Raw genomic sequence first — 19,477 nt, forward strand, 5'->3', positions numbered from 1 at the left:
TTCACTAGAGCACATCAATGATATGCAAAAACATGCAAAAGATTTTGCTTTTTTTAACCCTTTTTCGCAAACGTTGCCAGTTTTATTTTTTGGTAAAAAGTTCAACGAGCATAAAAGCGGCTTAAAACTTAGCCATTTATTTACCATTAATTTATAAGCTACAGGACCTTGCATGATTTATATAGTAGCTTAGTTTGTAACCTACTCCGTTCCGCAAGTCAACGGTTCCCCCATTGACTCCTTTATGTGTAATATTCTATATAGGTGTCCGAATCTCGTCATCTCACGTATTTTTAATATCCGGTGTTTGTTTTTGATCTAAGAAAATTGTCATCCATTGTGGGGTTTGGATTTGGGACCCGCATTTAACGCTTTAAATATGGTGGGTATAGTTCAAAACTAACCCAACAGTATAAATCGAAATATTAAGTAATAACTATAAACAACAACGTTTGTGTGTGACATTTAACAAACATGCTTTAAATTTTCAAAATCAGATTGTTTTTGTAAGATGTATTCAATAATTTTAGGACGCTCAACGATTGCTAAACAATTTGATAACGGTAAAATTTTTGGAATTTATTATTTTTTTGATGTAGCCTACCATGGGTGTTAGGTTCCTAAATTCCTTCAAGAAGGTAAACATTACCGTTTAAATTTTAAACTGAGCAACTTTTGATATTCCAGAGAGCGATTTCCACCCAACTTACTCACTCAATGTTCTTTACTTGTAATATTGACTATGCATTTGTAACATTTCAACTACGCTGTGTACCAATTGAAGCCTTACATCTTTTTACCAACGCACGACTAATAATTAAAAACAACAACAAATGTATTCCATGGATTTCCATGAACCAAACTTGTCGCGAACGCAATATTTTGTTCGCCGCTTCAAATAGTGATAATAATCAATGGCAAATTGCATTACGTAATAATCATTGATGTTTGCATTTGAACCCTTTAGGTGATTCATTTTGGTTCTATTATTCAGGAATGTTCAATACTGTGCCAAGCCAAGGCAATCAGATTTATTGCCGTCCAAAGATCTGCGCGGTATAGTTTCTTGGTGATACGAAGTAACAAGAATGTTTGCCGAAGGAAAGTAGTTAACGACCGAGTCAACAACAGCTTTACAGGTTGAACTGAAACGTTGACCAGTGTTTTTGCCTTGGGACAGTGTTTCTATATGTGTTTGTCAAAGGAAGAGTTAGGAATTTTTTCCTGGGAAAATACGTAAAACTGTATGTTTGAAACCCTCGAAACTTCAAAGACCATTAATGTCGAGACGACAAATACGTGACAAAAAGATTCTAAATTGGTAATAGCTGCACTGGTCCGTCGCGATAAGTGACGTAAGCTAAGTATCACGAAATGTTAGCTAGAGTTTGTACTTGGGCAGAAGTTGAATTGGATAAACTTATTGACTTTGCTTTTCTGTTTCGTCAAAACTGAAATAGACTTAGTTTTAGGCTACTGTTAAATCGTTTTCTGCATACACGATAATGTCAACATTTTTGCCCCAACCTCTTGAGCATGGTAGGCATGTCCCCAGTGCACGTTTCTTTTCCAACTACTTCCCATAGTTAGCAAGACTTCAAAAGGCAGATGTTAGAATGTTTGACTTCGCAAACAACGCGCAAGAGAGAGTCAGTAACGCTAATTGCAAGGTTCGGCATTAAAATCGATCCGACCAGTTTTTCTATTTAAGTCCGTTGCCCTGTTTTACCAGATGGTAAACGGCAAACCTCAGGGGTGCTGTACTGATGATAATATGTACTTTTAACTGCAGGCCATTCAAGAATTACAGTATTTGACGTAAGCTTCGTGAGTGTTTAGGTCGATCAGTTCTTTATTCGTTTTCCTAGGCGAGATATTCAGATTAAATTATATCTTGGGTTTTGGTTTTGCTAGGTCTCGTATCAATTGTGGACCGATTGTAATGTCATTGAAAAGTAATTCGAACGTTCCAAACATCTTAGCTCCGGTTGTACAGGGCGCATTTGCGCAAAAAGGAAATGTGCATGCCAGCCAGGCAAAAAGTGAGAGCTTGCCAACAACACCTTCCCATAACTCTCTGGTTGTTCCTTCGCCGGCAAAACATGGATCAGCACACTCCACACCATCTAAAGACGTAAGTTTTGTTTAAATGATGTTGTATTAAATTACGTTCACGCGAAATTCGAAAACTTCGAAATAATATGGTACAGGTATGTGCCTTCTGTTGAAAACAAATCTTATATTATATTATGCTTGTGGGACAAAATGATGGTTGTTTGTTTTGTCCTTTACTTGTTTTCAACCCCAGAATAGAAACAGACAAAGATTTCTATTGGATGTAGCCAAAAAAGTTGTGCTATTTTAAGTGTTCTTGCATGGGCTCCGTTAAAGTGGGGTTGTCTGGTAAGTCAAGAAAGATTGCCGGTTCTGGTTGGTTGGTACGGTAGTTAAATAAACAGGTTTGATAGGGTGTTGATTGGTGCTGAAGTTGTTTGACGAAAATTCGACGCAAGGTGTACAGGGCTTTAGCAAAGTTAATGCACAAACATTAGCATCTACACCAAAAACAGCCGAAACAGGAGACATGGTGGATTTATTAGACGGTCTTACGTTTGGCCCAACGACAGTTAATGATGCCGTTACAGATGATTATTTTGCCCAGCATTTCTGGGTAAGTTTTTATCAACCACCTTGTGAAATCAATTTGAAGATTTGCGGATCTTACAATACTATTTCAATAAAAATGTGAATGTGGTTGAAAGCACAGTTTTTTTTAAACAGAAACAGATCCTTTTCACAAAATTTAGAATATGGTTTGTGCTCAAAAGTTTATTGTCAGGTTATGGGGAATTATCGTAAAATATAGGGTCTTGAAAGTAAAATTTCCTGAGTCAATTTTAAAAACAAAGCTGTCCTAGCCACTGTTGTTTTGCATTTCATATAGCACAGAGTCACAGACCACTGTTTTCCTTTTACTCTTGAATTTGTAATGTTCATTCGTTGCGATATTATGTAACAAACGTTTGCTCCGCAAAAGAACTCACTAAATAGGTCAAGCGCATTAACAAAAACAAATGTCCTGCTTGAAATAACACTACCCAACCTTGAGCACAAGTCTGCAGAGTATGGCAGTTCCTGATCTGAGGCCTGCAGGACCAACATGTTTAGTGTGCATGGGTACAAGACCCCTAAGTTCGAGTGCCAATGTCTGTAGCTTTTCTACTAAACATGGATATATTGTTCAAAAAAAGCATTAACAGAAATTTAGTTATTCTGTACAAAATCTTCATAATTTGTTTGTTGAAAACAATCCCCCATGGTTTCGCAATTAACACCAATTGTGAACATAGTCATTATAAATGTCTTTTTTGGGTTAGGTTGTGACAGTAAAGCAGGGGCGGGCAACTTCTCCAGTCGGCGGGCCTCATATGGGAAAATGAAGTACTTGGTGGGCTGGATTCCTGAATCGATACATTAATCGCGTATTTATCCAGTGATTTAAAACCGATTTTTGACCACCTAAGCCAAATACATTCAAGAACATCACAAATACAATACAGTCCAAACAATCTAACTGATATAACTAAACTTATTTACCACAACAAATTTAATGCATAAACCACAGACTTAGATACTGCTGAAACACTAACTAGGCTACACTTGTGGAAACAAAGGAAACCGTGAAAGCAGGCCACACACTTGGTTGGCAGTTATGTCATAACAATGGACGTATGGTGCAATGGTAACAACAGCGGGAAAGTTTTGTGCTATTGGGGACTGTCCGTTACAACTATAATTTGACATAGTAACCAAGTAGTGGGGGATTGCGGCAGACTGTGGCCGCGGGCCACATTATCATGTAAGACCTGAAACTGTCTGCGGGCCGTATGTTGCCTGCCCCTGCAGTAAAGGGTTGACAAAACTTTAGCAAAAATGTTCACCAACATGGCCCTTAACTTATAAATACTACACAAATATAAATGAGTATGAAAACATTAAATTCAAACTTTTGTAGTTTGCTACTGACTTATATGCACAGAAACACTGGTGAAGATTTGTTGCCTTGTCATTCATATGCTATAATGTCAATCAACCCATCAGTTTCAGGACTATTCCTTAATGATAAGAATCCACTGCACCAAAATTAAACTTTCCTATTCGGGTGATGAATTCAATGCATCACACATACAAATTTGTTCTGTAGTGTATTGCAAGTTAAACATTACATAAACAGCTTTGTGCTATTTCAATATGTGTTGAAAGTCCATCTCATTTACTTTCCTTCTGCCTTTTTTGTCATACATTCCAAGAAAACGGGTTGTGCTTAAAAGTCATCAAATTCAATGTATTTAAAGTTTATAAATTTACAATATAGCCTTAATGACAACTCTGTGACATTTGATTTTAATGAGGTATGTACTTCCAGCTAAAAACATCAAAACTTGACAGTGTAAGTTACTAGAAGTAGAAATCACATTTATTGAATTTTATTGGTAGAACCAATCAGTTGCTATACAAAAAATCTGAAATAGAAGAAAAATTTTAATGCATGGTTTATCTATACATATATAATATATGTTTTTAAAAAGAAACTGTTTGCATGTTAAAAGTTGTTTACAGATTTGCACTTGGTATAGACCCTGAAGCAATTTGTATACACAGTACCAAGTAGAATAATTTCAAATCATTGGCAAGAAGGTTAAAAAAGCTTTGATTCTTACTCATTGGGATGTGCAAGATGAAATATTGACTGCCATTCCCTGAAAATTGAGTTTAATGCTCTGGTTATGAAACTACTATTCTAGAAAAAAATGCAAAATAGTTTACCCCTACTTCTTTACAGTATCACTTGTGATTACCATAATACAGACTTGAGTCCATTATAACAAGCCTGAAAATAATCTATCAATTTGATCAACAGTGGTGAAAAAATCCATACAAACAATATAAAAACAAACTGTTTAAATTTCTAAGATGTATATATTTGATTTTGAGCATTTATGGATAGTCAGTCTGTTAAAAAAAGATGGGTTGCAACATAACTTGAAAAAGCTATGATGATTGTGTGATTACACATAGAACTGCACAAGGATAAGATAATTTTTGAAATTGAAATGTGCACCACTGATTTGCAAGAAAAAGTTTTGAAAAAAATAAAAAAAAGTTTGCTGTGCACCACAGGGACAGCATCACAGACAGTTTTGGTCAATTGTATATTGACCAATCACATTGCATGAGGCAGAGCTTCTCTGTTGAGGTTAAGTGTACCCCATGCTTTGGAGATACTGAGCAAATAATATTTTGTCTAATGTGTTAAACTTGAGGTTAAACCTTCATCCTGTGGGTTTTAAATCACAACCTATAAATATACTGTTTACACTGATTCCTGTTTATAGATTTCTTTAGAACTGTTTGGCAATTTTTAGAACTGTTTGGCAAATTGGGTCTCCCTATAACTGGGATTATATGTGTACATCGTCGGTGATACTAAAACACAATATAAAACCAGAAAACTATTCACTTTGAATATCTTTAATTTCCACACCAAATATCCTGATGACTAAAGATTGTGCTGTATTATCTCAAAAAATCTTTTATGTTTTAGGGAGAAAAGAACCTTGGCTTCAGTGTTTTGTATCACAATATGAAACAAGGTCAAGCTGCTGTCAAATTTTTGCAAGAATTACTCAGAGAAAGGTGAGCTGTATATTTGTGTCATGGATTTTGTGTGTGTTTGTGAATGGATATCAATTCTCAGAATGCTGTTGTTTTATTGGTGAGACTGGTTACAAATATAAAACACATGTTCCTTAATGTTTTTATTCTGTATTTTTAGTGCAAGCACTGAAGATATTTATGCAAAGCATTTGACAAAACTTGCTAAACAAGCATCAAATGTACCTGCTGTAGGGTAAGTACAGTAAAACACTGCTGCTTAAAATTGTGAACATTAATTTTCGTAAAAAAGTATTTTTGTTTGGTTTGGTAACATCATGTTGATTGCCTTATTTTAATTTATTAAACACAGGTTGTTTTTGTTGTTGTTGTGGTGGTATATCGGGGCTAATTCAATAGTTTTGGGTTGTTTAAGAAAAGTATTTTTCTTGTTTGGCAGTATTAATTCCCTTTTATACAAGACCATCAAATTACAAGCAGTTTAATCATGAAATGAATAGACAGAAAGAATCAACAAACTCAACAAATGTATCCAATTACCAATACAAAAAATGCAAGCAGTGGTGTGAAGTATTTTTAGGAGGATTGTTTTTGTCATTGGTGGTATAATAATATTGATCATTGTTTCATGTTTGGTTTACCATTTTTGGCCATTTGGAAATATTTTTGATTTTTTGAAATGTGGGTTAAAAATGTGTGAGAAATTTGGAACACATGTTATTACCCAACTAATGTGTGTGATCTCATAAATAATTTATGAGGGGCTGGTATTTGTACAAGATGTTCATTCCTGTATCAGTCATTCTTGCTATCAACTGTCTCTGGGCTATAACCATAACAAAACCTGTTAAATGATTTGGCACAGGCATAGTTTGAAGTAACCAACAAATCTGTACTGATGACAATAGATAACTCTGAGTTGTCATTCCTTGAAGTAAAAAGCAATTTATTTCCATTTGCTCTGGATTGTATAACTTAAATCTTATGACATGTTTGTAATATATACATATTGATAGCTGAAACAGATCAAGCCAAACACGTATTTTTGTTGTAACTTTTTTATTTTACGAAATAGTTAAACTTTTTCATTGAAAAACATACGATGACAGACCAATCGTTTGGTTGTACCTTAACATTTTTAAATCATTTTGGTGACTGGTATGCTTCATAACATGTATGTCAAGACTAAGAACAAATTTGCAGGTTACACTAAACATATTTTTTTCATTAAATTTGTTTTTAGTTATTTTTTAAGTTTGTTTCATTTGTACCTAAGCCAAGACAATAATGTAAAAAAAAAACAGTTTCATAAAAACTGAAACTTGCCAAACTATTTTAAGTTTTTCTTTTTGTGCAGGACATTTGCACCTATGTTTGAGATCGTGAAAGTCATGGCAGAGAAACTGTCAAGTTGCCATGTTGATGTTGTAATTAAACTTCATGATGTTATTAAGGAGTTGGCCAAATATCTTGATGAACAGAAAGGAAAACATAAACAGGTAAAACGATATATGTATGCAACAGATTTTCGCAAAAAAAAGTTTTGTTTCCTATATCCCATTTGATATAATTTTTAAGCCAATCTAATTTTTAAGCTTTTGGTTGCAAGTAATACTTGCTGGAAATGGGTGGGAAGTTTTATTGCTTTTCTGTCATAAAGGAATTTAGTTTAAACAGCTGTTGTTTTCTGATAAATTAACCTTAAGATATTGTCTTAGGTCAAAGATGAATTAGGTGGTACAGCAGATGCACTGAGTTTAGTACAATCCACTACAAATGCACTTAAAAGAAGCAAGGAAAAGTATCACCAACAATGTTCAGAAGCTGAACGACTAAAGAAATCAGGTGGACTTAACAAAGACATTGAAAAGGTAGAGATCTCTGTTACAATGTGGTTTGATTTTCTCGTGGTTTTACTCCAATGCTGCACAACCTTTTCGCCTTTGTCCGCTACATCGAAAGTTCTAACTTCCCATGTAAAATAATAAATCTCATAGGGTGGTACTAAATACCGCATGTGACCACATGGTATTCTGCTTAGAATATTGCAGCCCTAACAGGGTAAATTAAAGCAGATTCTAGTATTATTGCAATTACAAACCCGCACCCAATCCGAATAGCTTGTCAGCACTTTTGAAAGTCCACAAAATTATAATTTTCAAAAAAGCATATTCAAGTCCTTTACAACTTCCTGCCGTGTGATAACATGCGGTCACATGCAGTATCATGCTGTATTTACCAAGGAATCTTATACCTTCCAGATCAAACCAAACTAATTTCAGAAGTCGAATATAAAAAAGCGTTTTATTGCCAGTGCTTATTTCAATATACATGTAAGCAGAACATAACTCTGCATGGGCGGCCACATGGTGGTACACTCCTGATTTAGTCCTCAGCTTTCATTTTAAACAAAAGTGTTGTTTTTTTCATTTTTTTGTGTAAATTGGTAAGGTTCGGTTTCTATTTAGTTGCATATAGATTACTGACTAAATAAATATAACAACTTAAACAATTACCCCTATGGCTCACCCCTATTAGATTGCATGCAAACTTTGTCATATCATATGACCTAATTATACTAAATGATCATTTGATTGATGATTTTAGGCCGAAGCAAAGTCAAAAAAATGTGGCGAAGAGTATAAACACTTGGTAGAAAAATATTCTAATGTGCGAAGTGACTTTGAACAGAAAATGACAGAAAGTGCAAAGGTACAATCTTTCATTTTTATACCAATAACAGTGGGTTTGTCCTAACCGCTGGTCAATGTATATGCTTTAAACAATGTTATGTGTAGAGACTGGTTGTTGTTTGCATTATTGTTGCCAAATAAATATTCTTGTGCAACTTTGAACAAGGTTTAATATTGGAAATACACTTGTGTTTTTAATTTGTAGTTATACAATACTAGTATGTCATCAAGTTAATAACTACTGGACCCAACTTTCTTAATTGTCTGTTTATCTTTATTCCCTACTTCTTTGTTTGAAGTTTGAAGAGAAGTAAACATAACATAGTTTAAAGGCTGGGTTGCCCTCTGTTTGTGCAGAACAGAGTTGCTAATTCTTTTGTTTATATTCCTGGCTGTATAGAGGTTTCAAGATGTTGAAGAAGCACATTTAAAACATATGAAGTCTGTGCTGGAGTCTTATATACTATCATACGAAAATGCCAATGTACTTATAAATCAGGTGTGTATTTTTATGATTACAATAGTTCACTTGAATAAGTATGAGTGTAACTACATTTTTGTGGTTACCAATAAACTTGTTGTTGTCATGACCTTGAAGTAAATTGACTCAGACACACTGTTTGTTTTTAGGTTCACCAGGAGTTCAGACGGCAGGTCAATGAACATTCTGCCGATATGTTAGTGAAACAATACAGTGAGGCCAAGGGTACTGGACCTGAAAAACCAGGTGTTTGCTTTTTTCCTTAGAAATATATTCTTGTTTTCCTGGTACTATTTTTTTGTAAAATTATAATCCTTAGAAAAATATTTAAAGCAAATATATTATCAACAAAAGTGATATTTTAATAATCTTTATAACCGCTGTCAATCATAATTTGAATTTTAAAATTTTGTTTTGTTTGTTTTTTACATAAGTTTAATAATGAATATAATTGCCTGAATAGATGCAAAAAGTGACATGCTTTTTATTCAAACAATTTCTGCAAATTTTGTGCATGGTATTTTTTATACTACTTATCCTACAATAGTAACAAAAATACCTACAATAGTTAAGTACAAACATCCCAGTTTCTATAAAATTTCAGTGAAACTCTGCATAAGAGCACTTTGATTCTCAGAAGTGTTCTAATTTGTTTTTATTTTATCGAAGGCCCCATTGTTTTTGAGGAGTGTGACCTTAGTTCGGTCATTGTTGACACTCCAGTCAATGGAAGCACACCAGATGAAACAATCTCGGCTCCTCCAAACAAGTCAAGTAGACGTCCAATCGGTCTGCCGTTTCGCAGAAAAAAGGCTCCAAGTCGAAAAGCTGCAAAGGATACCATCAGTGCTGGAAGCAAGGAGACAGACAGAGATGCTGAGTCAATGTAAGGCATATTTTGTATGTAAATTTTTTTTGTAATTAACAGCTTCAATAATGATTCAAGTATATCCTATAACAGGGATGTCAAACATGCGGCCCGCGGGCTGCATGCGGCTCCTAAAGAGTTTTTGTGCGGCCCCCGAAGTAATTTCTAGAAGTTATGTACTTTACTCAGGCGAGATACCCTGTCATCCCAGCGAGTTCACACGATACAATCCCTGTCTATTAGTGGTATATATTAGCGCTTTAATGGGTTAATTGAAATAACCCATCTTTAGAATCTACAATTGTGATTGTTCCATCATTGTACGCCAAAATTGTTTTCACACAAACCAATCAAGCACAGTTGATTCTTTCACTTTGCTACACTGTATGTCTGTTTGTTATTTATTAAAATATTGTTTTTTAATGCAGTTAATGGAATTAATGAATCTTTTACTTTATAATCATGCAATTTTGTTGTTGTCATGTTACACTGTAAAAATTGTTTGGACAGTGTGGCCCCTTGACTTACTTGGAAGTCTGTTTTTGGCCTTTTAAAGTGGTTTGAGTTTGACACCCCTGTCCTATAATACTATTATGTTCTATCCTGGTTAATTAACATATATGAGTCTTTGATGCATTTTCACATCAGTCTACTACAACAAACCTACAACTATATGGGGTTTTAACTAGAGGCTATACTTTATTATTTGACTGTTTATTCTCAACATGTATTTATGGATATCTATCCATGCTTATTAGAGATGTAGAAATGTGAAATACTATTTTTGTTCTTCCAGCGAGTCACCAGACAAAGACAGCAGTGTGGTAAGTGAATTTAGGGAATTTCATTTTTTGAACATACACAATGACATGCATGAAATATACTTTGTAGTTTATTTATACATTTGCAATTACAGAAAATTGATGATGAAGGCTACACAATTCGCCCTGAAACCCCCAAGGCAAGTCAGACCTACAGTTTACTGGTTGTAAAACGAACATCCTAAATAAAAAACACCAGCCATAATTTATGGTTTTTGTCATTACCTGTCTGAATCTATTTACAGAGTACCAAGGACAGCTGGGGTCTTGACTCTGATTCTGACTCCGATTCTGATTCTGATGATTATGCAGCCCGTAAAATTCATGTGAAAATCAATCCCAAAGATGAGGTACATTGAATCACCTTGTTCTTGACTAAAACTAAAACTGTCATGAAACTTCTGGAAAGTTTTGCCACAACCTCTTGAGATGCTTGTGGTAAACTGTGTACATGCCATTGTGATGATTTGATTATTCTGCATTTTAAACAACAACTTTATTTGGAAGCTCATAACTGCTGCCATTTCTTATTTTTCTCGAACATTATTCTGATTGTATTTAATTTATAGCTACCCAAATATCATGTAAATATCTTTATTAAAAAAGCTTAAAGGGTACTTCATGTATGTTTGATATAATTTTTAACTTTCTAAAAAAAATGTATGCGCACATTTTGTAATACTTCATTGAAATTGTTTTTGTTTGGAAGACTGTTGCTGAATCAGCAGGGAGTGACATGGAAACCTTAAATGCCATCACCAAAAACTTAACATTGAATTCACCAACACCTCTTGTAAGTAATGTAGTGTCAATCCAAATCAAATCATGCTTAATGTTTGCTGCATAAACTACTAGGATATGTGTATAATTGTAGACATTGTTTACATGCTTACTTTAGCGGAATGTCTATGTATTCAACAGCCCAGTAAGTTGTTCGTGCTACCTTGTTGTTGTTGTTGTAAACTGTGTTTTTTGTATTAATGGAGGTAAAATGTTCAAAGAGTTAAATTACTGAGTTAAAAGAACTGAACATCCTTTGTTTGCCGATATCATCAACTGTGTTATAAACTACAACCTTTTTCTTTCTTTCAGGGAGGAAAAAGATTGTCACGTAAGTGTGTTTAACCCTATTTCTATATTTTTATATTTTTGTAAGCAATGTTTTAACTTCTGTTTTTTTTATTCGAAAATTTTTGATGGTGGTTTGAATTCAGGTCGCAGATCAGAGTGCAAGAAACAATCACACCCTCCTGCTATAGCTCCACGCAGGCAGATCAATTCCTTGTCAGATGGTGCAGAGAACAGTGACAATAGCCAGGACTTAGCAACCAGAGTTAGCCACCAGTCTGTAAATGATGCCTTTGTCCCATCACCACGAAGTACACCAGTAAAATTAAGAAAATCCAGACCTGTTCAGCTCTCTGGTGCAGCAAAAGTTCTTCCTGTTCAAATTCGATCTGCTGACAACAGCCCATCGTCATCTCCAGCTAAACCTGTGCCCAAACCTCGTCTTTCTATTACTGAATCTTCATTGAAATCACTTGCACCTAAACTTACTGAAAACAGGTTTTCAACAATGTTTGTGCCATTTGATGTTCAACAAGAGCAAAAAGAGAGCTCGAAAAGTCACCCTGTCGCTAGACCCCGTATGCAAATTCCTGAAGCAATTCGAGAAACCTCTGAGAACAGCTCAACGGATACCAGAAGTTTGAATGATATACAAAGAAAACGTTCATTTATTAGTGCTAAGTCTGACCGCTCAAGACATGGCCAATCCAAATCGGATTTAAATGTTTCACTTCGCTATCTGGTCGAATCAACAGAGATTTCTGCCTCATCATCTTTAGGTAGTCATACCGCTTCGGAAGATAGTGAAACAGTTGGTGGTTGGGTTTCATTTGGTGAAGACAATGCCAAGACAGATGTTGAGCATGGTAGTTTTTTGAGGATGTTTTCAGTATATTTTATTTATTTTTCGATATGCAAGAGGGCATGACAGTTTTGATTAAGATATATGTTCAAGTGAGGTTTCAGTTGTTTTTGTTTCAGTTACAAAGACTTACAAGTGTTTGGATGTGCATTTTACTAATGATGATTATGTTAAATCTAAAATGGTTTGTGGAACAACAGAGATGATCCTTTATTTCTGTTTTTGCATGAGTGTGCTAAAATCAAGATCTTTAAGTTTGGCGTCAAGTGATTTTTCAACTATGATTTAGAATTTAAAAAAAGTTCCGTAAGTAAAACAGTTTTTAATTTACAGCCAACTACAACAATACCACCAAGCAAAAAACTGTCCCAGAAAAATCGTAAGCATGTGACCTTATTACTGAGTTTGACCATTTCATTTATTGATAAATCATTACCTTTATTACCTTCAAAGTGAAAAGTCGTTAAGTGATGAGCTGATGGACTTGTTTGGAAACAACACCCCTGTTGCAAACAACAAAACAGCCCCATTGATTGGAAGCACCAACACTACAGACACCCTGGCAGGACTGTTTGCTTCCAAACCTGAGTCACCCGCCACTTCTGCCAAGAATGACCACCTTACAACTTCAACTTTGCCTCAATCTTCTTCAAACGTGTCACTAAACAACCTTTTTATAATGCCTGGTAGGTCATGTGTTTCTTAGTCACTACCGCTTACTAAGTACACCTATGAAATTATCATCTTTTAAGTTACAAATAAAAGTTACTAATTTATTGTATCTTGTGAAGTCGACAGAACACAAATTCAATAAAAGAGCACTTTACTCAAAAATTAATGAAATATGACCAGTTCTAAGTACATTTATGATATTGTTTCTAGTTTACATTTTTTTTTCAGTTTAACAAGGGTAATGTAATTTGGCAAATGATTAATGTATAAATGTTTTATTGCTATATCGCTTGTTACAGCTGAAAAGGAAGAAACATCAATTGGATCGCAAGGCAACGGTCCAATGACACCAGTATTTGAACCAGTTGACACAGTTGAGTCAACAAGACCAACTGAGTTGTCTTTGACCACCCCATACAGCAGACCTTCCAAAGGTATATTGGATGCAGATATAAAGTGTCTTCACCTAAATTATTCCTGAATTACATTTGGTTAATAGTTAAAAAGTCTTTGTAAGTTAATAATCAACAGATTTAACTTTTTCAATCTGCACAACTTGTCTGTTATTGACTATAAAATAGAGTTTCATTTGTGTAACAGCTGCCTTTCATGATATAATGAAGGACATTTTGACATTACCACTGCAATATAACACTCTCTCTCTGTCTATACATTATCTATTTTTAACCTAAACTCTGATTCAAGTGCTACCGACTTTAAAGTGGCCAAACATGTTTTTTTCAGCAACCACACCATCAGCCCCACTGGCATCTTCAGAGAGTTGGTCATCACTTTCATCTGTTGGTGGAACTACACCAATGGACAGCTTTGCATCATCAAGGGGGCCAAGTCCTTTAACATTAATGCACGGAGATCCGATACCAATAGCTGTTGCCTTCACTGAGACTGTCAATGCCTACTTCAAAGGGGCTGATGAACAAAGGTACTGAAACATTGTTAAACAAACCTAGTTTAAAAAGCCATACCTATGCGAGGGTATATTTGCAAATGGTGATAGTGATGGGACGATACCAGGTTTTGAAGCGAGTACCGAGTACGAGTACCACATGTATATACCTTCGATACTGAGTACTTAAGTGTAGTGTTGTACTTAGTTGTATATCACTGCCTAATTTATCTGCCATGGACAGTCGTGCACACTCACATGCCGAAAAATGTAATCTCCATGTGATAGCGAAAAAGATATACGTAAACTGGCGGAACTTTTTTCAATTTTGTGCTGTCCGAAGCAATTATTGGCATAACGTTGCCTGTATTCTTATGGTAAAAATCGGCCTTCGGTACTCGCACGTTGGTATCGAAAACTGAGATAAAATATTTTGATACCGCGTACGAGTATCGATACCATTGAAATCTTTCGATACTGATGGTACCGGGTACTCGTCCCTTCACCAAAATGGTGTATCACTTTGAGATGTTTTGTGAAATATTAATAGGCAATTTTTACTACATATCTTATTTAACTGTTATTGTTTTGCCAAATGTGAAGTGATTTAGATTAAGTCATAGAGCAATATTGTTTGTTTTAGATCTAGTAATATTTGGAAAGTTTCTTTGTAATTATTTTTTTGTCTGTCTGGTGCTAAATGCACTTACAGTTGTTTTGAAAGTCTTGTTGATGCCAGTTGGAGTTACAACTTATTGTTGTTGAACAAATGTGTTGGCACCTTCCAAAGTGGTAAGTATTAAACAATTTCTGGTTTGCAGATGCATGGTAAAAATTGGTGGTGAGATGCAAATGTCTTTTCCCGCTGGTATTGTTCGAGCTTTCACGTCCAATCCTAACCCTGCTGTTCTGAGCTTCAAGATCAAGGGATGTCCCAATGTACATGATTTTACCCCTAACCCCAATTTACTTTTCCTGTGAGTATGTATTGGTGTAAAGTGGCTTCTTAAGGTCAAGCACTTTCATGTTTATTGATTGATTAGTTTCACCACTCAGAAGCATAAGCATAGGTTATTGAAAAGTGCAAACGAAGAACATAACAATCATAAATAAGACCATGGATAATGTTCAAAATGATTTGTGATGTTTAAGTATGTTTTTGTGTTTAGTGACAATTCCCAATCAGAATCAAGCCAGCAAAGTTTTTGGTTTAACATGTCTGCATTGACATCACATGTAAAGAAGATGGCAGATTCGAATCCCAATTCACCGTATTATAACATACAAATATTGACATATCAGGTATGATGTAAAGATAACTAAAATATGGTGTGGGAATGGTCTGTTTTATGACAATACTACTTTCTGTTTTAAATGTGCTAAATGTTACCATCATAAAGGAATGCTTAGTGCATTCTAGTTAAATATTTGGCAACAAATGCAACAGTATCTGTCACTTGTTCAAACATTGTTAGCTTTATGTCATGTATGCACAAACATTCCAATGATGCATTTGTAAATGTCCTGCACATATCTTTATCACTACATGTAATGTTTGTTTAAATGCAACTGCTATTGTTCATTCTGCCTATTCACGTTTAAGAAAATAACCCATTACCATACTTTCAGTTTTTGAGTGTTGTTGATCCTGTACTATGTTTTTATGCACATTTAGATTAAAAAAACTTTTAATTTATTGCAGATGAGTTCTCAGTCAGGCTACGACATGGTTCCCCTTCACGTTTCAAGTTTTTGGCAGTGCGAGTCAGATTACACAGACATTCGAATCACTTATAAGTATGTTAAGCAACATGATGCAAATGAACAAACTAAAGGGTATCATTAGCTAAAAAATATAAATTTCAATTTGGCAGTAAAAAAAAACAAGGCCAAACCTGTTGAAAATATGACCACCGCGTTTATATACATCAATGATTTTTGGATCATTGCTCTGAGAAACAATTATTAAAATAACTTTGTAATACATAACACGAGCTAGGTCAAAATGAATATATTGCCTCTGCCTAAATAGGTGGCTAGAGAACGCTGGTCAGATTACTATGCAGCACCTCATTGTACTTACCATGACGCACGTGCTCATTTTCTTCTGTGAAAATTACAGGTACAACAATAAATGCACAAACGCACCGTTAAAGAACGTCAACGTGTTGGTACCTGTAGAAGGATCAGTTACAAATGTTCAGTCAGAACCACAAGCAACATGGTAAGAGAAGCATTTATTTTGTTTGCTATGGCGCTTTTTGGCCAAAACTGACCGTGTGTATTTTCATGCAAATTTATTGATACATATTGATAACCAAAATGATTGGTGTTAGCAGTTACTGAATGGTTTGATCAGGTTGCCGCCGTCAATTGCTATAATGAAAGTGTTAAAGCTTGTCCCCTGTTAGCATTTTTCCGGTTACACAATGGTGCAAACGTAACCCCTCTTTCTCTTCAATACATGTCCATGTAAACTTGGCCATTAATAAGCGGAAAGAGGCCAGATTTCATTAATGCAAATTTTTTGAAAGGAAAGGGATTTTGACATATTTTGGGGAAATTATATGTAACCAAAACGTTTAGACGTAGGAAATATTATGAATAAACTGTTGCTGCCAGGCATCATGTATGAACAAATTTTTCGCTCTTTCAGTAGTTTTTAACTTTTTATTATAATATGCGGACATTTCGATGTCCTATACGAGACATCTTCATCAGGGTAATGACATAAATTAAAAACACAGTTGTTATAAAGCAACAAGGGTACATACAAAGCGCAGTGGTAAAAAACGCAGTGCGCACCAATGGTCGAGTGATAACACCTACCCTGACGAAGGTGTCTCGTATAGGACATCTAAACGTTGGCATATTACAATAAAAACTACTGGAAGATCTAAAACTTTGTAGGAAATATTATGTTAAAGAAACTGGGGACAAACTGTGTTTAATAAATCTTGTAAATAAGATGCGGCAGACGATAAAAAGGTCTTGGAATTTTTTCTGTTGAGCATATCAATTTGCATAGAATTCAGTATCGAAAAAAGACAAAACATCTCTTCTGTTCTGTAACGAAGACTTTATTGCAGGATCGCCGGTCAAAAGCGTCTGTCATGGAAAATTCCCACCCCGATTACCAGCAGCACACCGCCTGGCACTTTACACAGCAAATTGTCAATCGCGTCTGGACCAAGCAAATCTTCCACGCTTGCTGTCCAGTTTATGTCCGAAGGTTCGACGTTGAGCGGGGCTGACTTTGAACTTGTGGGGACCGGATACCGCGTGTCACTCACAAAGCGTCGATTTGTTTCAGGTAGGGTTAAATTATTAATGGCTTTGTATTTGACTTAGTGTAGAATTTTTTTGTTTAAATAAATTTCTGTTTAAACTTGATATTTTTTTCCTGCCCAATGCAGACGAAACCAGTTAATCGGGACAAAACTTTTTGCCATCCCGATTTACCGGTTTCGTCTGTATTTTTATTTATCAATGTGATTGGTACGTTCTGTGTATAAACAGAATTGTTATTTTTTGGATTGCAGGAAAGTATTTGTCTGACTGCACTTAGCGCCCTCCACTGTCGAGCTGCAAGATGAAACTTTCATCCCGGCTCCAATTTCTCATTCTCTCTACACAAAGATGGGCCAAATATATTATTCTATCTGTTCCAACCGCATTTCGCCAACTCAGCACGCAGTTTTAACCTCATCCAATATGGCAAACGTCACTTTCGCGTCTCCAATGGGATGCCTTTGTTTATTTTATATTTTATACCGCAAGTTTTATGTAATGCTGCGATCATTGTTGTCAAAGTGAAAGTGAGTCTTGTTCATTGTGACGTTGGCTCTGAAATCGGCAGATAGCTCGACCCGGTTTGCCTATCACAATCATTAAAGTGCAATAGCATCCATGTTTTCATAAATTACCCACAAATAAAAGCTTCCGAGCTCCACGCAGCTGCGATACTCATATTGAGCTAAGCTTATGTATACATGCGAAAAATCTCTTCATATGCGGTGCTACTGTATTCCGACCGTCGATCTTACTGCCATGCGAGCTGACCTTTGAAATGTATTGATGTCACATTGAGCAGACATTGTGCCCGTTTTGCGCTTATATTACGATTAGTACAGTATTTGGGATTGTACGCAGTTCTAACGGCCATTGCAATTGATTTCTTGTCGAAGAATTGGCATATTTGACCGTCAGAAAAAAATCGTTCATAAGTCAGCTTTGATCCCTTACAATCAGTTGCTCTTTAATCACTTTTTTGTTGTTTTCTTCTGTGATATTAGCCGCTTCTATGCGGTCTCAAGTTTCTCATCCATATTATTGTGATTGCGTTAGAGATATAATGTGCGTTTGTAATATTTTACAATTGACAATACAAATCTTAACATTATCGGACATCTTGTTGTAAGTCAGTGTTTTTATGAAGTTAAAACGTGCCGTGGCTGACACAAAATTGTTGCACCAGGCACATGTATCGTTTACCCCCTTGCAAATTTCGATGGTAAAATGTAGGTACCCCCAAGTTTTCTTAAAATACTGAAATGTTATCCCAACACCCCCATTTTGCATACTTATTTCGTCTCCCCAAAGAAATCAAAAGGTTATGTTTTCTTCATTCGGAGATCTCTGGAATAAGATCATATAGTTCAGGGGTCACCAAACTACGGCCCGCAGGCTGGATCCGGACCGCGAGGTCATTTCATCCGGCCCGCGACCACATTTTTTTGGTTTGCCAAATCGTATTGAAAACTTTCTAACATTCAAAAATGAATAAAAAGTTTTCCTGTCGCGATATTTAGACTTGATATTACCTAGCGTCATAGGATTGCAACGCCCAGGATTAGTTTGTTACGTCACAGACAAGACCAAAAGTGTTAATTGTGCGCCGTCTTTTGTTGCTTGAGACGTAATATACAAGCATTGCTCGTAAGATAAGACTAACTTTACAAATAGGATTGTAAGACCATATCTTGGCGCCCCTATAAAAATCGCCTCGCAGGCTAAGTTTGGAAAGACGGCGCGAGGGCATGTAAATCATCCGGCCCGCGCGAATCATTATTAAACTTCTCCGGCCCGCAGTGAAATAAGTTCGGTGACCCCTGGGCTAGTTGATTCCAATTTGTAGCTAAGGTTTGAAATAATGAGTCGGAAGTTTTTGAGTTGAGTTTATTTCGCCTGGTGAAAGAAAACATAGCGACACAATAGCACTAAAAACAATCACCAAGCCTGAAATAGCTGCGTAACGTTAAAACGTAATGGAGCGCAAAACAGTGAAGGGCACAATCGGTGGATGATACCAAAACGCGCTGCAGCTACACCTACACCGTAGAAATTCAGCGGTGTCTACAGTGCATTAGCAACAAAATGGTTGCAAATTGCTATTTTAAATCAGCTGCAAAAACATTCTGATTTCAGTT

General features: G+C 35.7%; 1 protein-coding gene across 3 annotated transcripts; it reads left to right on the forward strand.

The window, feature by feature from the left end:
- The first annotated feature begins 1,914 nt into the window (after positions 1 to 1,914).
- LOC145223184 (F-BAR domain only protein 2-like) lies at positions 1,915 to 18,450 on the forward strand. 3 transcript variants are annotated; one of them, XM_080089546.1, is made up of 25 exons: positions 1,915 to 2,134; positions 5,606 to 5,697; positions 5,837 to 5,911; positions 7,034 to 7,175; positions 7,395 to 7,547; positions 8,284 to 8,388; positions 8,770 to 8,868; positions 9,000 to 9,096; positions 9,520 to 9,736; positions 10,515 to 10,542; positions 10,635 to 10,679; positions 10,785 to 10,889; positions 11,249 to 11,332; positions 11,438 to 11,464; positions 11,632 to 11,650; positions 12,803 to 12,848; positions 12,923 to 13,155; positions 13,441 to 13,575; positions 13,886 to 14,084; positions 14,870 to 15,025; positions 15,218 to 15,350; positions 15,751 to 15,845; positions 16,171 to 16,272; positions 17,138 to 17,361; positions 17,591 to 18,450. In XM_080089546.1, the coding sequence occupies exons 1-25, from the start codon at positions 1,943 to 1,945 to the stop codon at positions 17,614 to 17,616; spliced, it is 2,829 nt and encodes a 942-aa protein (XP_079945672.1). In that variant the 5' UTR covers positions 1,915 to 1,942; the 3' UTR covers positions 17,617 to 18,450. The 3 variants fall into 3 exon arrangements, with proteins under 3 accessions (XP_079945672.1, XP_079945673.1, XP_079945674.1); XM_080089548.1 differs by lacking the exon at positions 1,915 to 2,134 and adding an exon at positions 2,385 to 2,671; XM_080089547.1 differs by lacking the exon at positions 11,438 to 11,464 and having other exon boundaries at positions 1,916 to 2,134.
- Positions 18,451 to 19,477: the final 1,027 nt, after the last annotated feature.

The sequence above is a fragment of the Phallusia mammillata genome, chromosome 4 (assembly GCF_965637545.1).
Source record: "Phallusia mammillata chromosome 4, kaPhaMamm4.hap1.1, whole genome shotgun sequence".
In the NCBI taxonomy this organism is placed as follows: Eukaryota; Metazoa; Chordata; class Ascidiacea; order Phlebobranchia; family Ascidiidae; genus Phallusia; species Phallusia mammillata.

Excerpts from the sequence above, each read along its gene's own strand:
- LOC145223184 (XM_080089546.1), top strand. The coding sequence starts at position 1,943 with ATGTCATTGAAAAGTAATTCGAACGTTCCAAACATCTTAGCTCCGGTT. Across the intron at positions 9,737-10,514 it reads GACAGAGATGCTGAGTCAAT|CGAGTCACCAGACAAAGACA; the intron begins GTAAGGCATATT and ends TTGTTCTTCCAG. Across the intron at positions 10,680-10,784 it reads TTCGCCCTGAAACCCCCAAG|AGTACCAAGGACAGCTGGGG; the intron begins GCAAGTCAGACC and ends ATCTATTTACAG.